This window comes from Mandrillus leucophaeus, unplaced genomic scaffold (genome assembly GCF_000951045.1).
Source record: "Mandrillus leucophaeus isolate KB7577 unplaced genomic scaffold, Mleu.le_1.0 Scaffold347, whole genome shotgun sequence".
NCBI lineage: Eukaryota > Metazoa > Chordata > Mammalia > Primates > Cercopithecidae > Mandrillus > Mandrillus leucophaeus.
Window position 1 is genome coordinate 924633 of NW_012103665.1, and position 18071 is coordinate 942703.

General features: G+C 43.1%; 1 protein-coding gene across 1 annotated transcript in view; it reads right to left on the reverse strand.

Annotated features, from left to right (window-relative positions):
- RYR3 (ryanodine receptor 3) overlaps positions 1–18071 on the reverse strand; it is a 403627-nt gene that overhangs the window by 133137 nt on the left and 252419 nt on the right. The window contains exons 47-51 of the mRNA XM_011989131.1: positions 11308–11488; positions 10062–10170; positions 8056–8176; positions 5531–5700; positions 2878–3098 (exon numbers count right to left, since the gene is read on the reverse strand). Coding sequence (XP_011844521.1) covers positions 2878–3098; positions 5531–5700; positions 8056–8176; positions 10062–10170; positions 11308–11488 — 802 coding nt within the window. The remainder of the gene's footprint in view (positions 1–2877; positions 3099–5530; positions 5701–8055; positions 8177–10061; positions 10171–11307; positions 11489–18071) is intronic.

The following is an 18071-nucleotide window of genomic DNA, read 5'->3' on the forward strand; positions in this document are numbered from 1 at the left end:
AGGTCAGGAGATCGAGACCATCCTGGCTAACATGGTGAAACCCCGTCTCTACTAAAAATACAAAAAATTAGCCAGGCGTGGTGGTGGGTACCTGTAGTCCCAGCTACTCGGGAGGCTGAGGCAGGAGAATGGCGTGAACCTGGAAGGTGGAACTTGCAGTGAGCCGAAATCACGCCACTGCACTCCAGCCTGGGCGACAGAGCGAGACTCCGTCTCACACACACACAAAAAAATTCTAATTTCTCCCAAGTCTCATTCTTTAAAAGTATTTGCAGCTCAAATCAGTCTCACCAATGTGACTTTGTTATTAGGAAACAGCTTATGTTGGGAGGCAGGACTCCTTGGTTGGCTAAAATACACTCAGAGCTCAGTTCTAGCGAAAGCGAGGACAAGATCTACAGCTGCTCTTGATGCATTACCAGCCAATTACAAATGAAAGCTGATAGAAAGGATTTCTTTTGGTGTAAACTCATTATTTATTCTATTTTCTACCATTAAGAAAATAGAGGCTCGTAAAAACTAATAATGGGGCATTAATCTTCCTTTTGAAGTGGCAAAGTGCAAAACCTAGGTACCTTATTAATTCTTCGAGGTTAATTGGTGTGTCCACTGAAATTTGTCTCTCTTGAAAGATCAAAAATATTCTAATTAGCTTAACTGTCTGCCAGTTATCATAAAAATCTTGTGTTGAATGAAGCAGTATCATAAAATCGGGCCTGGTTTTGGAAGGAGATCTCTGGGAGAAAACTCTTTTGGGGCCTGGGTCGAGGCGTCCTTCCCATCAACCAGCCTTTACTCCCCACCCCAAGAAAATAATACTATGCAATGACACAGCCTGTCCCATAAAGCACTTAAAGCCTGTAGGCCTTAGACGATACAAAGACAGCAGACATAGGTTAATTTTTAAAAGTATTTTAAACATAGTGATCATTGTTATATTTGAAATATAAGCCAGAGATTATCCTTTTTAAAACATTTTAAAACTTTTTTGTAACAGGCTTTTTCAGAGCAGTTTTAGGTTCACAGCAAAATTGAGCGAAGGGTACTGAGAGTTCTCATCTATCTCTGGCCCCCTAGAGGCGCAGCTCTCCCCATTATCATTATCCCCCACCAGTGGCGCATTTGTGACAACTGATAAACTTACACTGAAACATCGTTATCACCCAAATTCCATAATTTACATTACGGTTCACTCTTGCTGTTGTACATTCCATCGGTTTGGACAAGTATTTAATGACACACATCCATCATTATACTGTTTTTCCACTGCTCTAAAAATTCTCTGTGCTCAGCCCGTTCATCTCTCCCTCCCCCTACCCCTGACACCACTGATCTTTTCAGTGTTTCCCTAGCTTTGCCTTTTCCAGAAAGCCATATAGTTGGAATCATACAGCACGTGGCCTTTTCGGATTAGCTTCTTGCACTTAGTAATATCGGTTTAATGTTCCTCTATGTATTTTCATTGCTTGATAGCTCATTTCTTTTTAGCACTGAATAATATAGTCCATGGTCTGATGTACCAGTTTATTTATCCATTCGCCCACTCGAAAACATCTTGATTGCTCCCAAGTTTTGGCAATTACGAATAAAGCTGCTACAAGCATCTGCATACAGGTTTGTGTGTGGACATAGTTTTCAACTCATTTGGGTAAAAACCAAAGAGGAGTAAGACAGTTCAATCACATGGTAAGAGTATGTTTGGTTTTGTAAGAAACTGACAAACTGCCTTCCAAAGTGACTGTACCATTTTCACTCCCACCAGCAATGAAGGAGAATTCCTGTTGTTCCACATCCTTGCCAGCCTTTGGTGGTGTCAGTGTTCTGGATTTTGGCCGTTCTGATATGTGTGTAGTGCTATCTCACTGCTGAGATTACCTTTTGGTGTGATGTTCTACTCACATCAATGTGGGGACCGAGGAGTTTTTTTTTCTAGGTAGCCCTAGCTCCCCAATGCATAGTAATTTCTTCTGTGATCAGAAAAGAACTCATTCAACAAGAAATCAAGACCATACTCAGCTGGCCCCTAACGGGGGAAACCTGTTGATCCTCTCTCCAGAGTGACCTACGGCAGTGGTTTCTAATCTTGACCACGTATTGGAAACACCCAGGAGGCTTCAAAAGCTGGAATCTTGGGTCTCATCGCTAACAGTTTTGACTTTTTGGGCTGGGATGTGGCCTAGGCACTGGGATATTTATTCCATAACTCAGCAGGTATTTCTGATATGCAGCTGAGAAGGCAAAACACTGGCTGAAAAATGGCAGATCATACTATTGGCCTGTGCTGCTAAGACCTGCTGTTGAAAGGGTCGTCTTCCTTGGATTCTACAAGACTTGACTTAGATTCCTGAGGACCCAAGGCTCTTGGGGTGACTTTACCTTTTGCCCTCAGCTGGCTCTGATGCCCATCTGCAGTTGTAAAAATTACTGCCTTTAACTCCCCATGGTGACTGGAGGTTTTTTTCTTTGATTTGCTGCTGGTCTTGGGAGGCCTAGAGGGAGGTCGCTTTTATTCACACTCAGAGTCTGGCTTCCACGTAACATGTGCTCATGTAAAGGGCAGACACATCTGCTTCTGGCTCTATCCTGAGAATGAAGACAGCCCTTAATCTGAACACTTTAGGCTTCAAATAGTTTTCTGGTCCATCAACCGTAGTGGGTAAAGCCTGAGCTGCGCCCTCTCCCTTCCCCAAAGGGAAAGATTTTGCCTGTGGCAAATAGGGGAGCCGAGCACATCCTACGAGATGTCTAGGGGAGGGCTGGTGTATGACAAAGGCCTGGAAGCTTCCTTAGCCTAGGCCACCAGTTTTTAGATTACAAAGTAAATTGCAGTTGACCTGGATGCATACACAGGGGTAACAGCATAGGATGTGTACTTACTTGCAAATGGCAAGCAGACATTCTTCTATAGTGTCCCTTTGTGCTTTGGTGAGGGAACGTCCCTTGGAAAGCCTGTATATCGTCTGCAGTGTGGAATCAATCAGAGAGGTGCAGTGGTCTGTTCCGGCAAAGAGAGGAGCACATCTTGTGAGGAGCGGGAGCACAGCAGAACATATATACCTATTTAGTGCAAGCGCAGCCTCTGTGGTGCTCAGGGAAACCTAGGGAAAGAAGATTGAGACACAAGTTAATCACCCTGAGGAACAGGGCAAAGCTGGCTCTGCACTGAGGTCCCATGTAGCAAGCTGTGGGAGCTTATACATGTCCACATTGCACAGCAAGGCAGTGAACAACTTTCTACCTTATTAGCAGTTCTATTTTTCTTTTTGCATTTTCAATGAAAAAAAAAATCAAGTTAAAAGAAAACAAACAAACAAAAAATCAGAAAAAAATAGTAACAAAGGCTAGCTGGCTCTAAGTCTCCCCAAATGATCCTATAAATATCTGTTCCCTTCAAAATAATTTTGAACTCATTAAAATCAGCTGATGACCAGTCTAACCCAACATTTTGATGCTTGCAAAGTCTAATTGCCAGGATACTACATTATTATTCTGGTTTTCGCTCTTTTCTCACCTACCAGGGACTCACACACTGTTATCTTACGACTGTAAGATTAGTGAATGGTTATAGGTCAAGCAGTTTCTCAAATTCACCAGTTCTGTGAAAGAGAAAGTGGAACTCTGACTCCTTTCAGTTAATTGGTGAGCACTGTGAGCAATTCACAATCAATACTGACATGAGAGTAGACCCCACTAAAGGGAACCTAACTCTGCATGGGCAACGTGGAAAAGGAACAGAAAGTCGGGTCCTTCTACACAACTCTAACATAACTCTTGCTCACGATGTTCTTTTATGTACATTTAGATGGACGAGTTGAATACAAGGAAAACCCATTTAGTGACACTAAATAACCAAAGTACACTTCACCACCATCTTTGAAAGTTGTAGAACTTCAAAAGAAACTTGGAGATCCACAGAGATGAAACAGTACCATTTCCTGTGATTACTGCAGTCATTCTAGCTGTAACACACTTTGTATAACTTATGATTTGAAAAACCATTTTCTTTGAATGATATACATTTCTCATTGTTTCTATAAATTATCTAAATTATCAAGTTTGTCTCCTAGAAACTTCAGTAATCATGCTGGGAGAAACAGCTAATCTTCCACATTTATCACTTTAATATACAGAGTTAAAATGAGAAAGGACAGAGCTTTGATTTCAGTAGATTATACGTTTTCAAAAGAGAATGCATGAATGTCTATGTGTTAATGAACTGAATATAACACCTTTTTGTCGTAGATGGTGTTTGGACAAACACGTGATTGAACACCAGATACCAGAATAGCATTTGCTGTTTATCATTAAATTATTTGATCAGGAAGCCTGGGTAGATCCCATGAGTTGAGAAAATTATTTTTAAAATCAAATAATTTATAGAAAAGTTCAAAACAACAGCAGTGGCAGAAGCACTGTTTTAGTTATTTAAAAATAATTATTCATAATTACTCATTATGAATAAAGAATTATGCACTGTTTTATTATATCAAAACGTTGGGTGAGACTGGGTTATTCAGTATTAGGGATCGTATACTCTAATACTGTCATATACCATTTATCATCTCCCTACCACACATGGGCATGCAGCTCCCACTCAGGTTGGGGCTCGTATGTATTTCCATATCTGGATAACCCGTGCAGGTGGAATCCATCCAAGTCAAGGTATTTGCCGCTGACAACCCATCACAGAGCTCAGATTTCTATCTCTGTTGGACACTAGGTGGAGCCTTTGAGAAACCTTCTAACTGAAAACAACCCTAAACTGGCAAGATGATTTTTAGACTTACACTGATCTAGTTTGTCTTTTCTCCTTGGACCTAGGACTCCTGGTGTACCTTTTTCTGCTTAGTTCTGTCTTGTGGCATCTTGTATCTGAGTTTTGTAACTCTAAGGGCCTCCTCTCTTGATGTTTGTTGATGGTGAACTACCTTATCTATCTCACCCTTGATTTCCAAACTTATATCTGCCTTTGTCCTCATGTACTGACCTTCGTCATACCCCTCACTTCAGACCTATCCATCCTGGTGGTCAGTATATGAAATTATGAAGTGAGAGGAGGAAGAATAATGTCAGCCTATAATGTTGCCAGTCAGCCTTTTTCAAAGGCAATAGAGACATGGTCTCACCAGGGGGTGCTTTTGTCCTCCCAGGGGACATCTGGTGATACCTGAAATTGATTTTGGCAGGGATTCGGGGTGAACTGGGGTGCTACTGATACACAGCGGGTAGAGGCCATGGATGTTGCTAAATGTTCTAAAATGCACAGGGTAACAGGATAACCCCTTACAACTTACCGTCAAGGTTAAAAAAACCGCAATTGAGGGAGTTGGATTTGGGGTCAAATTTACCTATATCTAAGTCTCTGGCTCAATAAATTACCATCTTCCATTTCATGATACTATTTTCTCACCCATTAAAGTAAGCTATTAAAATGTAATTGGTGAGTAAATAGAAAATATTTGCTTCTAAGTCCAACATTACTAATTTTGCAGTGATGGGAACAATAATTTTTGTTATTTTTGCAACTTACTGTATCTAGAGAGGCAGAAGCTCTCAGGTCAGGTAAAAATCCAACCTCCAGCAAGTGGAGCAGAAAAGTTTGATCCTTAATGCCATAGACGCGGTCCAAGAACAGCACCATGGGTGCCTTGTGGTCAGGGCAGAAGTTGGCCGCCATATCCGGCTCACTGACCGACCCATCTGAAAGACACACAGAAAATGTAATTTCCCTTTTTCTATCTCCACAGTCTCAAAAGGTAACACAGAGCTTGTCTGTCTACAGCTTGTTCTCCTTATAAGCGACAGGAAGTTTGGAAAAATACAGATTGAGCATCTCCAATCCAAAAATCTGAAACCTGAAACGTACCAATATCTGAAACTTTTTGGGCACCAACATTATGCTCAATGGAGATCCTTCTCAGAGGATTGTGGATTTTCAGATTTGAGATATGCAACTGGTAAGTATAGTGCAAATATTCCAAAATCCAAAAAAAATCCAACGCACTTCTAGTCCCAAGCATTTAGGATAAGGAATACTCAACCTGTACAGTGCTGTGCTGAAGGCAGCTTATACTTCGTTGAAAAGCCAGTTTAAAATTCCAGCCGGTTGTTAAAATGCTCATTATTAAAAATTAAAATTTACAATTAAGTAGATATTTTAAAAAGGTAACAAATACTAGAACTCCTTACTTCCTAATTATTTCACTGTGAACTATACTCTCGAGGTTTTCTGCATCAATCGTATTTGCGTGTTGGAAATACCATCTAATGGTGTGCCATGTCCACTCTCTTCCCAACTCTGTGTTCAGTGACATTACATTGGCAGCTTGAAATCGGCCATGGTGAGAATGCTTACGCTACGGAAATGGGCAAATGCTAGGATCAGGCCTTGATTTATTGCTTTGTTGATTTGAAACATAAGTAAGTGAGGGAGAAAACATTAATGAAGGCAGATTAAGTTTAATATGTCATGTCTGTAGTTATTACATCATAAATTGAACAAACTTCGAGGATATCTTGTTGCAATATTTGGAAATAATCGTCTGATTTAGGTGAAATGTAGATCAGGTCATCCAAGAATTCTAATCTTAATCAAGAGGTTCGAAGGTGAAGTGGGGAAATACTATGAAGAAAATAAAAACTGCTTGAGCTGGAGAGTAAAGACAGGATTTCGAGTGAGGACAGAAAACAATCTTCCTCTTCCCGTTTTGTTTACACTAAAAACTAGGACACAGGACCCCCAAATGAGCACGCTATAGCCACAGCATATTTAAACACTGTGCTGGAAAGGTGTGGGCTTCATAAGGAACCCTGAGAGGCACAAAGATGAAGTCTGAGCCACCCCGGACCCTCGTCCTGCCCAGGCATCAGCGTCAGGCTGCAGAGCCAGAGAGAAGGGGCCTTCCAGACTACAGGCTGCCGCCTCTCCTGCCCCGCGTACCAGGCGGAGCTGGGCCTGAATGGCTGAGACGGACTTCCTCTCACACATGCCTGGTGTGGTGGGATATTAATTAGTGTTTTGTGTTTGGGAAACACTGAGTTCAACATCTAATTTGCTTTATCTTAAGTTTTCTCAGAGACGTTATCGTTTTACTGTGCTTATACCATGTGATGTATTCCACAGCATTTCCTACACTTATTTGACTCCAGGCCCCTTATTAATATGTACACCTATTAGTATCTCCCACAGAAACCTTCTGTGGAATATCAGTCTGGGAAACATGACAGCGGTTAGAATCATACGTTTTCAATTCCTCCATGAGCCTGGATAACGGGTGGGGTGACTCAGAGAAACAACACTTCGGGGCGAGTGTAAGTTTTGCAAAGATAAGACTGACTGATGTCAAATGTCACAGGTAGCATTGGGGGAAAACAGTTTATGATCCTCAGCCATGAGGCGTGCGACTGTGGCTGGACAGGCTGTGTGGAGGCCCATCTGTCTGTGCCCCCACTGCCTACACAAGCTGGGGGAGCCAGGGGAGAAGGAGAAGGGAGGCCGTGGGGAGAGCTTTCGCTTGTCCCATTCTGTCAGCCTCCCTCACCGGGTTGGCATGCTCACAGGAGGACAGCGAGGTCTGTCTGAACCTGTGGGACACAGGGTACAACTGTCTTGACACAGACGAGAGAGCAGACTAAGTCATTACTTCCAAATTATTTCACTATGAACTATACTCTTGAGGTTTTTTGCATCAATTGCATTTGTGTGTCGGGAATACAATCTAATGTGCCATGTCCATCTCTTCCCAACTCTCTGTTCAGTGACATCACATTGGTGGCTTGGAATTGGCCATGGTGAGAAAGTTTATACCGTGGAAATGGGCAAATGCTAGGAATCAGGACTTGATTTATTGTTTTGAGATTGCTTCTGGAGAAGACGAGAGCAGCTGGCTAGAGCCTAGAGGAGAAAACTCATCACAGGAAAAGAGCAAGACACTTGCCCTCTGCAGCCTGCCCTGCGAGTCAGGGCCTGGGAGCCGTTGTGCTGGGGACAGAGTCCTGTCCCGAGCCAGTGGCTGCTGGGAGACTGCCGCTTCAGCCTGCAGTCACTCCCCTTACCTTTGTTAAGGGAGGGCAGTTTCAAGGGGATGCTGATGATCCCAACCAGGTCTTCTGTGGGGACCAGAGAGCGCAGTATGGACCTGATGCGGATGGCCTCCCCCTTTCCCGTCTGGATGAGCTGGAAGATATAGGGTCGAGAATGACATGAGATAAGTGAGGTTCCCACACCTCGCTCCACCCCACCTCCAAACCTCTGGTCGTAAAATGGCTGAAGGGCAGGGGTCCATTTCCATGTTTCCCTAATTGCTACAGACACTCGTGGCTACAGACACTCGTGGCCACAGGGAAAGAGGAGAGCGGTCTCTTGATTTTCCAGAAGAGGTGCTACTGAGGAAATAACTGACTGAAGAGGTTGCTAGATTCCTTTGCTGTTATTAAAGTGGCCATGAGGTGGTGGTATCAGGTCCCAGGAAGAAGTACACGGCCTGCTGGTGGCTTCTCAGTGTGACTGCACTGTCGGAAGCTCTTGGTGGCCATGACAGAAGTGTGGACAGCGTGACCACAATGCCAGACTCTAGAATTCTGTTAAACGTAGAGATGGGTTATGAATTTCAATTTCTAAGAGTTTGATTAATGCTGGGGAAGACGAGTGGGCAAAAAGGGTATAGAGAATGTCAGAGAGAACTAGAGGGGCTCAGGGGCGTTATCCGGGCATGAATAGCCTGATCCACCCTGACACTGATGAACCAACCAGCACGCACAAGGGTGTGCATGCATTTCCCCCCGCACATGCAGTCTCCGGCTGGGTGTAGCAGGCATTCAGCTGGGAACTGAATGTCATAGCTCAGGGTCAGACAGCCCCCAGGTGGGCTGGATGGTATGCTGAGATACGATGCTTGGTGCCACCAGGGAAAGCAGAAGGCCTGCCCACCCACCCTGGTGCCACCTCCATCCCCAAGGGTAGAGAAGAGGTGGCTGGTGATGATGGCATCCTTCCCTCACCACTGAGAGGGCAGGACCCACAGGAGGGGTCCTGAGAAGGGATGTATGCATGCGTATGTGTATGTGCGTGTGTGTAAGGTGTTGGAGCAGAGAGGCAGTAAGGAAGGAAGAAAGGGGCACCCAGATGGGGCTCTAGTGAGCTATCCCATGCCGCCTTCTTGAGAAGAAGCAAACTATAATGTGCTTTCTGATGTGATGAGAGGTGATCAGGAAAGCTAGAGTGTGAACACACAGGGGTTCCTGACCCTCCCCACCCCCGCCAAGACTGTAGAACACTCTAGTGTTTTCTGGGCTCCCTTTCAAGTTTCCTGCATTTGCTTAAAGGCACAGAAGTGGAAAAACAGGCCTACGTGGGTAAGGCTCCTTTATCAAAGCAGGAATTGGAATCCTAGGAATTCAGATCAGCCTCCCATATCAAGATTTAGAGTTGCTTTTCATATGAAAAGCAGCTATTTCCTCTCTTATGATGTCAGACCTTATATGAAATAAGGCTTCTTCTTTCAGCCCTCAGCAGAGGTGAAAAAAAAAAAAGAAAAGAACGTACTTTTTAGTTCAAAACTAGAAGTCTGAGAAGACATCTCATAGAACAGAACCACCCTTTTGTGATGTCTGCAAAGCTCTACCTCTGGGGGAGAAAATCAAACACCAACCACAGGAAGTCTGCCTTCCTGGAGTCTAACGCCACAGTCGTCAGGGACGGGATCTTCCACGTGGAGGGTCCTGTGGCCATGATCCAGAATCAAGTTGCTCCCATTTTGACCAAATTGAGGCATGTCAAAACACGATTCTGGGAGGCTTTTGAAACAAACTGTGCAGGGGACATGCTCAACTAGTACCACAGAGAAATCACACAAGACAGGGATCTGCCCTGGAGTCCCTCCCTAGAAAGCAGCAGAGTCAGGTACCAGAGGTGGAAACTACTTTTGAAACGAGCTAAAAGGGACCTAGAAAAACGCATGTTAGCAAATGCCAGAGACAGAGGAAGAAATGAGGTTCAGGAAATCTATAGTGTTCTTGGCGCAGGTTTCTCAAAGCTGTTCTCTGGAAGCTCTATCACTTACGTGCATTTCAGGAGCACAGCGGCCCAGTAGATCTATAAGGGCCGAATAAAATGACATAATTGCATTGCCCATATGCACGATTTCTTCTTCCTCTTCATCGGCCTCCGTGCTGCTGAGAGAACCAACAGAGGGGAGGTGTGAGGAAGGCTGGCAGGCACTGCCATGCTGGGAGACACAAGTCGCTTGATATGGACGCACCCTGCTCTCCTTTCCCTTGGAGCCTCATCTTCCTCTAGAAGTCCACAAAGTGGTTTCATTCATTAAGCTCGAGGAACCCAAATATCTGTCTACGACATTCACAGGATCCCATGAATCTTAAGGCATGAGTACCGACATGAGCCGATCATCAGACCATAACTCCTACCAACTTTTCAATCCCTTTTCCTCCTTGCGAGGGGAAGATCCAGGGAAAGCACCCTGGACCAGCAGTCAGGAGGGCTCCGTCCCTGTCCTGGCTCTGTTGCTAATAAGCTATATGACCTTGGGCCTCAGTTTTTTTCTCATGTTGCTTGAGGAAGTGGGGAAAGCCTATGTGTAGGGTCCTTTCCAGCTCTCCCAGGTCTGATGACAAAGAAAAATGCCAACCGTCTAAAGAGTTTCTGCTGGGTTATAGCCAATCTCTAGATTCCATGGTCTAATCTAAAGGCTGTGATGAAGAAAGGGACATGATCATGAGACTTGATAAAGGGAAAGTAAGACAATCAGATAATCTACCAACTATATCCTTAACATTTAAATAACATTATAGTGCTGTGACTTTCCACATTCTGCAACTTGCTTTTTCTTTTTTTAAGCAGTCAAATCAAAACACTTTCTTAATTAGTTCTCATGCTTTCAGAAGAAGAAGTGGAGGCACGATCTGGTTTTACAAATGAGGTATGGGATGAGACACTGTGGGACAAAATACTGAAGGAAATATGCTGAAGTTAGACAAGGAGTAGAACCTTGGCCCAGGCCTTTGCCTCCTACCCCATGGTGATGCTACAGGGAGGCTAAGAGTTTGCCCACTTTGTGATTTCCAGCTGCGCTGAGCAGAGTAGAGAAAATGGAAGGGGTGAAGGTGATGCTGATCACTAGGCTTACTAGGAGAGTCAAGACAACACTGGGCTTGATGAAGTGTAAATGTTTTAGCTGTAACTGTGAAGAACATGTGCTTTCTCTATTACCTCCTAAATCATCCATATACCAACAATATCTGAGAGCTCACCAATCGTATCCATGCCGGAAGGCAACTCCTTTCACTTACACTTCTCTTTTGTATCCTTGAGAGGGGAGGTCAAGCGCGGGGTTCTCAGAGATCTTAATGGCTCCCTGCATGGCCGCCAACAGTCCGTTTCCCCCCTCACCCCGCAGGGCCGGGCCAAAGCACTCTGGGCGTCTGATGAGCAGCTTGACCACAACGCTGGCATTTTCTTCCACACTCTCACCTAAGGGAGAAAAGCACTGTTTCCTTCTCAATAGAAAGGACAACCCCAGAATTGATTTCTAGTTGATGAGGCTGGGAGAACAGTATTTTGTTCAGCTTATCACCTACTCTTTTTTTGGTTTAGGTCAGTCCAGTGGGCAGTGGGAGTGGAGAATGAACTAAGGCATCTGTAACTGATTGTGGTCAGTTAGTTATAGACCCCACTCACTGCACTCGAACCAGCCTCATCTACTCTTAAGATTAGGAGTTGACACTGATGGAGAAAAAGGTGGCTTTGATAAATTGGGTCAGGATCTGTTTATTTAAAGTATTAGGATCAACCATTACAGAACAGCTTTTTACTCTTCAGCTCAGGAGTTTGTACTGTAGAGATTATTTCCATATATTTAGGTCCTCGGAGGGCAGTTAATAAACTACTGAGTCTACCCTGGAATACTGATTCATTCACAAGTGACTTAGTGAACAGAAGAACTTTACACCTTTATTACCTCAGCGAGGGCATATGCGAATCTGCTTCCTTCCTTGAAAGGAAGTAAGATGGTTACTCAGTTGGTGTGCTTCAATTAACGATTGGGGAAGTGACATATCAGCTTCTGATTCTGTTACTGATTCTGTATCATACTCTCACAGAGTCTAATACTTACCCTAGGACAGCCAGGTTTGTATGGATAGACTTCAGGTCATTTTTGGAATCATGTATCCAGATGAAGAATCTGCTTGGTCAAGTTTTATTGGTTATTCCTAAACTCGCTCTCTGGGAAGGCAGAGGTTGGAGAATTGTATTCTGTGGCATTTGTTTTTGGATGAACCAGACAACGAAGATAGAGCCTCATTTCCTGATAAAGTGATTAAGGATAGCCATTCTTTTTTTTTTTTTAAATTATACTTTAAGTTCTAGGGTACATGTGCACAATGTATAGGTTTGTTACATATGTATGTCTGTGCCATGTTGGTGTGCTGCACCCATCAACTCATCCTTTACATTAGGTATTTCTCCTAATGCTATCCCTTCCCCAGCCCCCCACACCCCAACAGGCCCCGGTGTGTGATGTTCCCCACCCTGTGTCCAAGTGTTCTCATTGTTAATTCCCACCTATGAGTGAGCACATGCAGTGTTTGGTTTTCTGTCCTTGCGATAGTTTGCTCATGTGTCTGTTGGTTGCATAAATGTCTTCTTTGAGAAGTGTCTGTTCATATCCTTCGCCCACTTTTTGATGGGGTTGATTTTTTCTTGTAAATTTGTTTAAGTTCTTTGTAGATTCTGGATATTAGCCCTTTGTCAAATATTTTATTCTCAATAAAAAAAATACCTCTGTCTCAGATGAAATCCTAATTTGTATCTGAGAATTCATCTCTGAGCCAAGACTCAAGGGCGAGACTTTTTTCATGTCGTGTTAGCTAAAGCCTAAAGAAAAACTTCTCTACAGAATCATAAGAGGCACCTCATTTGTGTCTGAGAATTTATCCCTGAACCCAGTACTCAAAGGCAAGACTTGCTGATGTTATGTATTGCAAGCTTGAAGAAAAACTTTTCTACAGAATCATAGGGTATTTCTTGGAGAACTGAGAGATAACAGAGGTTACAATGTGATATGCTGCTGTATTATTTATTCTTGTGCAAAATATGACCTCAAATATTGGCAGGCTAGAACAATAAATGTTATCTCGCAGTATTTGTATAGGCCGGGGATTTTGAAGTGGCTAAGCTAGGTGGTCCTGCCTTGCAATCTCCCATGAGGTGGCAGCTGCCGTCTTCCGAAAGCCTGTCTGGGACTGGAGCATCAGCTTCCACGTTCACTCACACAGCTGTTGGCAAGAGGCCTCAGTTGCATACTGGATGTTGCGTGGAGGCCTCAGTTGCACACTGGGTGTTGGGTGGAGGCCTCAGTCTCTTATCATGTTGACCTCTCCATAGGGCTGCTTGAGTGTTCTCATGATGTGGCAGCTGGCTTCCCGCAGAGCAAATTATCCAGAAGGACAGTAGAGCAGAAGCCAAGCTGCCTTTAACAACCTGGTCACTTACTGTCACTCTGTTACATCCTATTCATGAGAAGTGAGTCACTAAGTCCAGCTCACATGTAAAGGGAGAATTAGGCTCTGTATTTTGGAGGGAAGAGTATCAAAGAATGTATAGACATATTTTGAAACCATCTTAGCAGTTTAAGTTCTATTTAATAAAACATTTTATAAATCAACTTAGAAGTGTTGGGAGTAAAGCATTTTTTTTTAAAAGACAGGGTCTGGCTCTGTCACCCAGGCTGGAGTGCAGTGGCATGATCTCAGCTCCGTGCAGCCTCACCCTCTAGGGTTCAAATGATCCTCCCATCTGAGCCTCTTGGGTAGCTGAGACTACAGGCACATGCTACCACAACTGGCTAATTGCTGTTGTTGTTGTTGTATTTTTTTGTAAAAACAGGGTTTCACCATGTTGCCCAGGCTGGTCTCAAACTCCTGGACTCAAGCAATCCTCCTGCCTTGGCCTCCCAAAGTGCTGGGATTACAGGCATGAGCCACCACACCCTGGCAGAGCATCTGAATGAGAACCCAGAAAAATCTAACTTCTTGTTCCAGCTTTTTAGCTCATCACTGTGTGAGTACGCACACTGCACAATCTCACTGGGTCTTTCCCCTGTTCAGCTATGCATGCTCCATCTGGTTTTAGAGTGACTCTGTTAGTCTAACTCAGATGCAGAGATTTCTCCCATTATGCTCAGAGGAATGGGGATGGGGTGGGGTGGCAGCTGAGCTTGCTGTCTGAATGCTTGAAATTAACTCAGGCTCACCTTTCAACTAAACTCAATCTTGAACATAGCGAATGTGTCTCACAGCCCTGAAGAGTCTACCTCAGACCACAGGTGTAGTCCTGTCCTAGAGCTTGGCTTGCTGACATCCTCTTTTATCACTCAAGCTTTTGTACTGTGGGCCAAATCCAAGATTGTTAGCATGTACCACTCTAAGTTTTAGAATTGTGTAGCTCCATCCAGAAAAAATTTTATTAAACTGAATTTAAACAGTTAATCAGCTTCCATTCATGGTTTTATAGCTCGATCCTTCAAGTCTAAAATTTTTGTAAAGAACTTTGTCTTCGAGTTCTATCCAATGTATCACACATCAAAAAACAATCGGTTTTTACTAAAGAATCCATGTGAAGAAAATTCTCAGGAGATACTAAAAGGGTAAAATTATCATAATAACGGGATGGTGGAAAGAATCAACATATTCTGGAAAAAAAAAAAACCAAGGAGAAGTTGAGAGACACTGTACAGTTTGTAGAGACCTCAGAGAAGGGTATGATGCTGAGTGCTATGCCCATGCTCTCCTATCAGTTGGGCCTACCATTTATACCTAATATAGTCTACTCACAGGAGGGACACTTACAGAAAAGTACCAGGAGAATCTACATTGTTAAAAGCCAGTGGTTTCAGATATAGATGTATCTCACAGTTCACTACTTTCGAATGGTTTTGGCCTCCAATACTTATCAGGTAGCACATACATCAGCCCTCTCAGTTGTAATTTCTCACTACAAGAATAATAAAGCTAAAACATTGAAATTTTAAATATAAAAAATGGAGGAAAAAAACCCAACTCTGTTAATCAAGCTTATTTAAATACTATACTTAGATTCTTTCAGTTACCTGGTGGAAATGCTTGCCGGTCAGTCACCGATTTTACCAGCACGTTGAATTCAACTTAGCTTTCCCCATAGTGATTGGCATGAAGTTGGTGGGATTTAAAACCACAATATGCAGAAGTTGAAAAATCAGACTGTGAGTTCTACATTGAGCTTTCGATTGAAATTCATTTGCCCAATTAGCCTTATTTTATTCGAGTCTCAGGCCTTCAGAACTGAACTAATTGGGTCTGTTTCTGCAAGTGACCCAGGAAGTCAGCCCTTGATTACTGAATTATGGACATCTGCGAAGAATGTAGAGCACACCCTAAGAGGAAGGAGCTGAAGTATAACCATTGCTGCTAATTAGACACGGGACCAACGCAAAGAATTTCCAAAGGCTTCCCAAGGCAGAGAGGATGGCATGATTAGGAAGGAGAGACAGTCTCTTCCCAATTACCTGTAGCTCAGCAAGCTTGACTGCTAACCAAATCCAGCGTGGTAGAGCTAGATACTGACCTGGAGGGCATTTTTCAAGAGGGAAGAGAGAGACTTGAGGTAAACTAGTTTTGCCCAAGGGCTTGCAACAATGCTTTTTGCTGGAGTTCTAATATGAATAATGAGCTTAATAACAGCATGAATATTCACAGTGCCTTTCTTCAAAGGCTTCAACACTGTCTTCATGTTACTATTTTCTTTTCGATACTCCCGAACAGTTGGATGGAAATGGAAATGAGTCTCCCCGTTTTACCCTGGTAAAACACTCATACTCACCACAGGGACAGTTAGCAGGGATACAATTATTTAATCTTCAGCCCATCACTTTTCTCACTCTCTCTGTTCTGATTCTAGTTTGTTTTAAAGTTCCATTGTCTGGAACACTGTTCTTCCCATTCTTTTGGTGTAAACCCTCAACTTACGTAACTCCATTTCATCCTTCAGGAGGAGCTTAAACATGGAACCCCAGAGGACCTGTTCCTCTCAAATACCCTGTCTTCTTCCTTTGTGCCTGCTTTCCCTGTGAGACTGTGCATGCCATAAGAACAGGACCCTGTGTCTGAATTACCTAACACTGTGTGCTCAAGGGTCTTGCTAACATCTGGCATATCACAGGCATTCAAAGAACATATTTTTTCAATAAGTCAATAGACTTCACTGAGACTCAAGGTAGAGACTTGAAATGACTGGATGGAAAACCAAAGGTGGCTATCTATTGTTGCATTATCCCACGCAATTATCAGCCTCTGTTTACAAGAGCCTGCATCATCTACTACCTCAGATTTCAATTAGTCCTAAAGAAACATAATCAAGTCCCACCTCAGTAAGAGAGAACACAGGGCTCCAGCATGAATGAATGTACTCACACTCATTTAATTAATTTAGAGAATCGGAGGGGCAGGATAATGGCCAGGATCCAACACCTCTTTTTGCTAAATGCCATCTTTGATAGGGTGCCAGGCAACTTGTATGAACTAAGTATAGTATGTCCACATAGTAAGGACATACCATCTTCTTTTTAGGGCCTTCCAGCCTGGGAAGGGATTAACTGGAGATGTGTCTATCAACCACTGTGATAGCACAGAGAGCAAACCAGGAATTGTTTGCCCATTTACTAATGAATTCAACTATCCACTGAGTCCACACAACATGCTAGTAACTGATCTAGAGACAGCAGACAAGTCGTGACCAGGACAGTCAAGCCTGAACCCCGGAATGAGACTAGTGGAACAGAACCACCCCAGCAGACCTGTGGACCTGCAGCAGAGCTTTCCTACCACCTTGCAGATATGTAAGAAATAAATGTTTATTATTTTATGCCTTTGAGATTATGAAGTTATTATGTAGCAGATACAGGCTGATATAAGAGAATAGAAGGAGGGAATTCAGTTCCTGTGCAACTTAGAGTGGCCCAGGTATAAGATAATAACAACTTGGAGTAGAAAGTGGCCAGTGGAGATGGAGAGAAGATAGATTTCCGGTATCTTTTAGATGCTGAATTAACAGAACTTGCTGATGGACTGAATGTGGGAACAAGGAAAAAAGCTGATTTAAGGATGCTCTCTAGACTTAGTCTGAGCATCTGAAAAGTTGGTGGAGCTAGTTAAGGAGATGGAGAATCCTCACGGAAGAACAGGTTTTGGGTGGTAATTACATACTCAGCTTTAAGATCATTTTAAGATTTGGGGATCATCCGTGTATACATGGAATTCAAAGCCAAGGGACTGCATGAAATCATGCCAGGGTAGATGGCACAGTAGTGGCCCAGATATTCTGAAGACCAGTATTTAATCACAGAATTGTGCTAAAATTTTGCCCACGTGTCTAGAGTTTGGGTCTATGTGGCTTTTTCATGAAATATGCCAAATAAAACTTGAATGCAATAGAAACCTGGCGTCAGAATTGAGGTGTGCTCTGACAAAATACGGGCATTCTCAACAAGGTGATGAAAATCAGCCTCTGATGAGCACAAGGGTCATAATACTGCCATTGTGTGAATAATGTTGATGAAGCAGATTTGTTTTTGTTTCATTCAGCTTAATTCCATAGTTTTATTGAAGTATCAGGCTTCGTTTACTACTCTTATCCATGAAATGGTTGATGAGACCCACATACATATATTAAGTAGGTTCTGGACTTTTTTTTAATTATGTTTTTTAAATTGACAAGGTTCTGGACTTTTGAGTCCACTGCCAAGATACTCAGTTACCACTACTGCTGGAATCCCACCGGGGTCTTGGAGGCAAGCTGCTGAGAAATTCACTCAGGGTGAAAAGAATGTAGTTGACATCCTTTCACCTCAGCCAACTTTCCTCATTTTGGTGCTCTTGGCCTAGGCTTGCCATTGGCTTCTTTATTTGAGGAATTTATTTTCTATTACTGGTAGTGTTTTGACTATCTACTTATTTCTGGACTTTGATGCTGTTTCACTTTGAATTTTTACAGATGGAGGCACATTTCCTTGCCTCTGTCA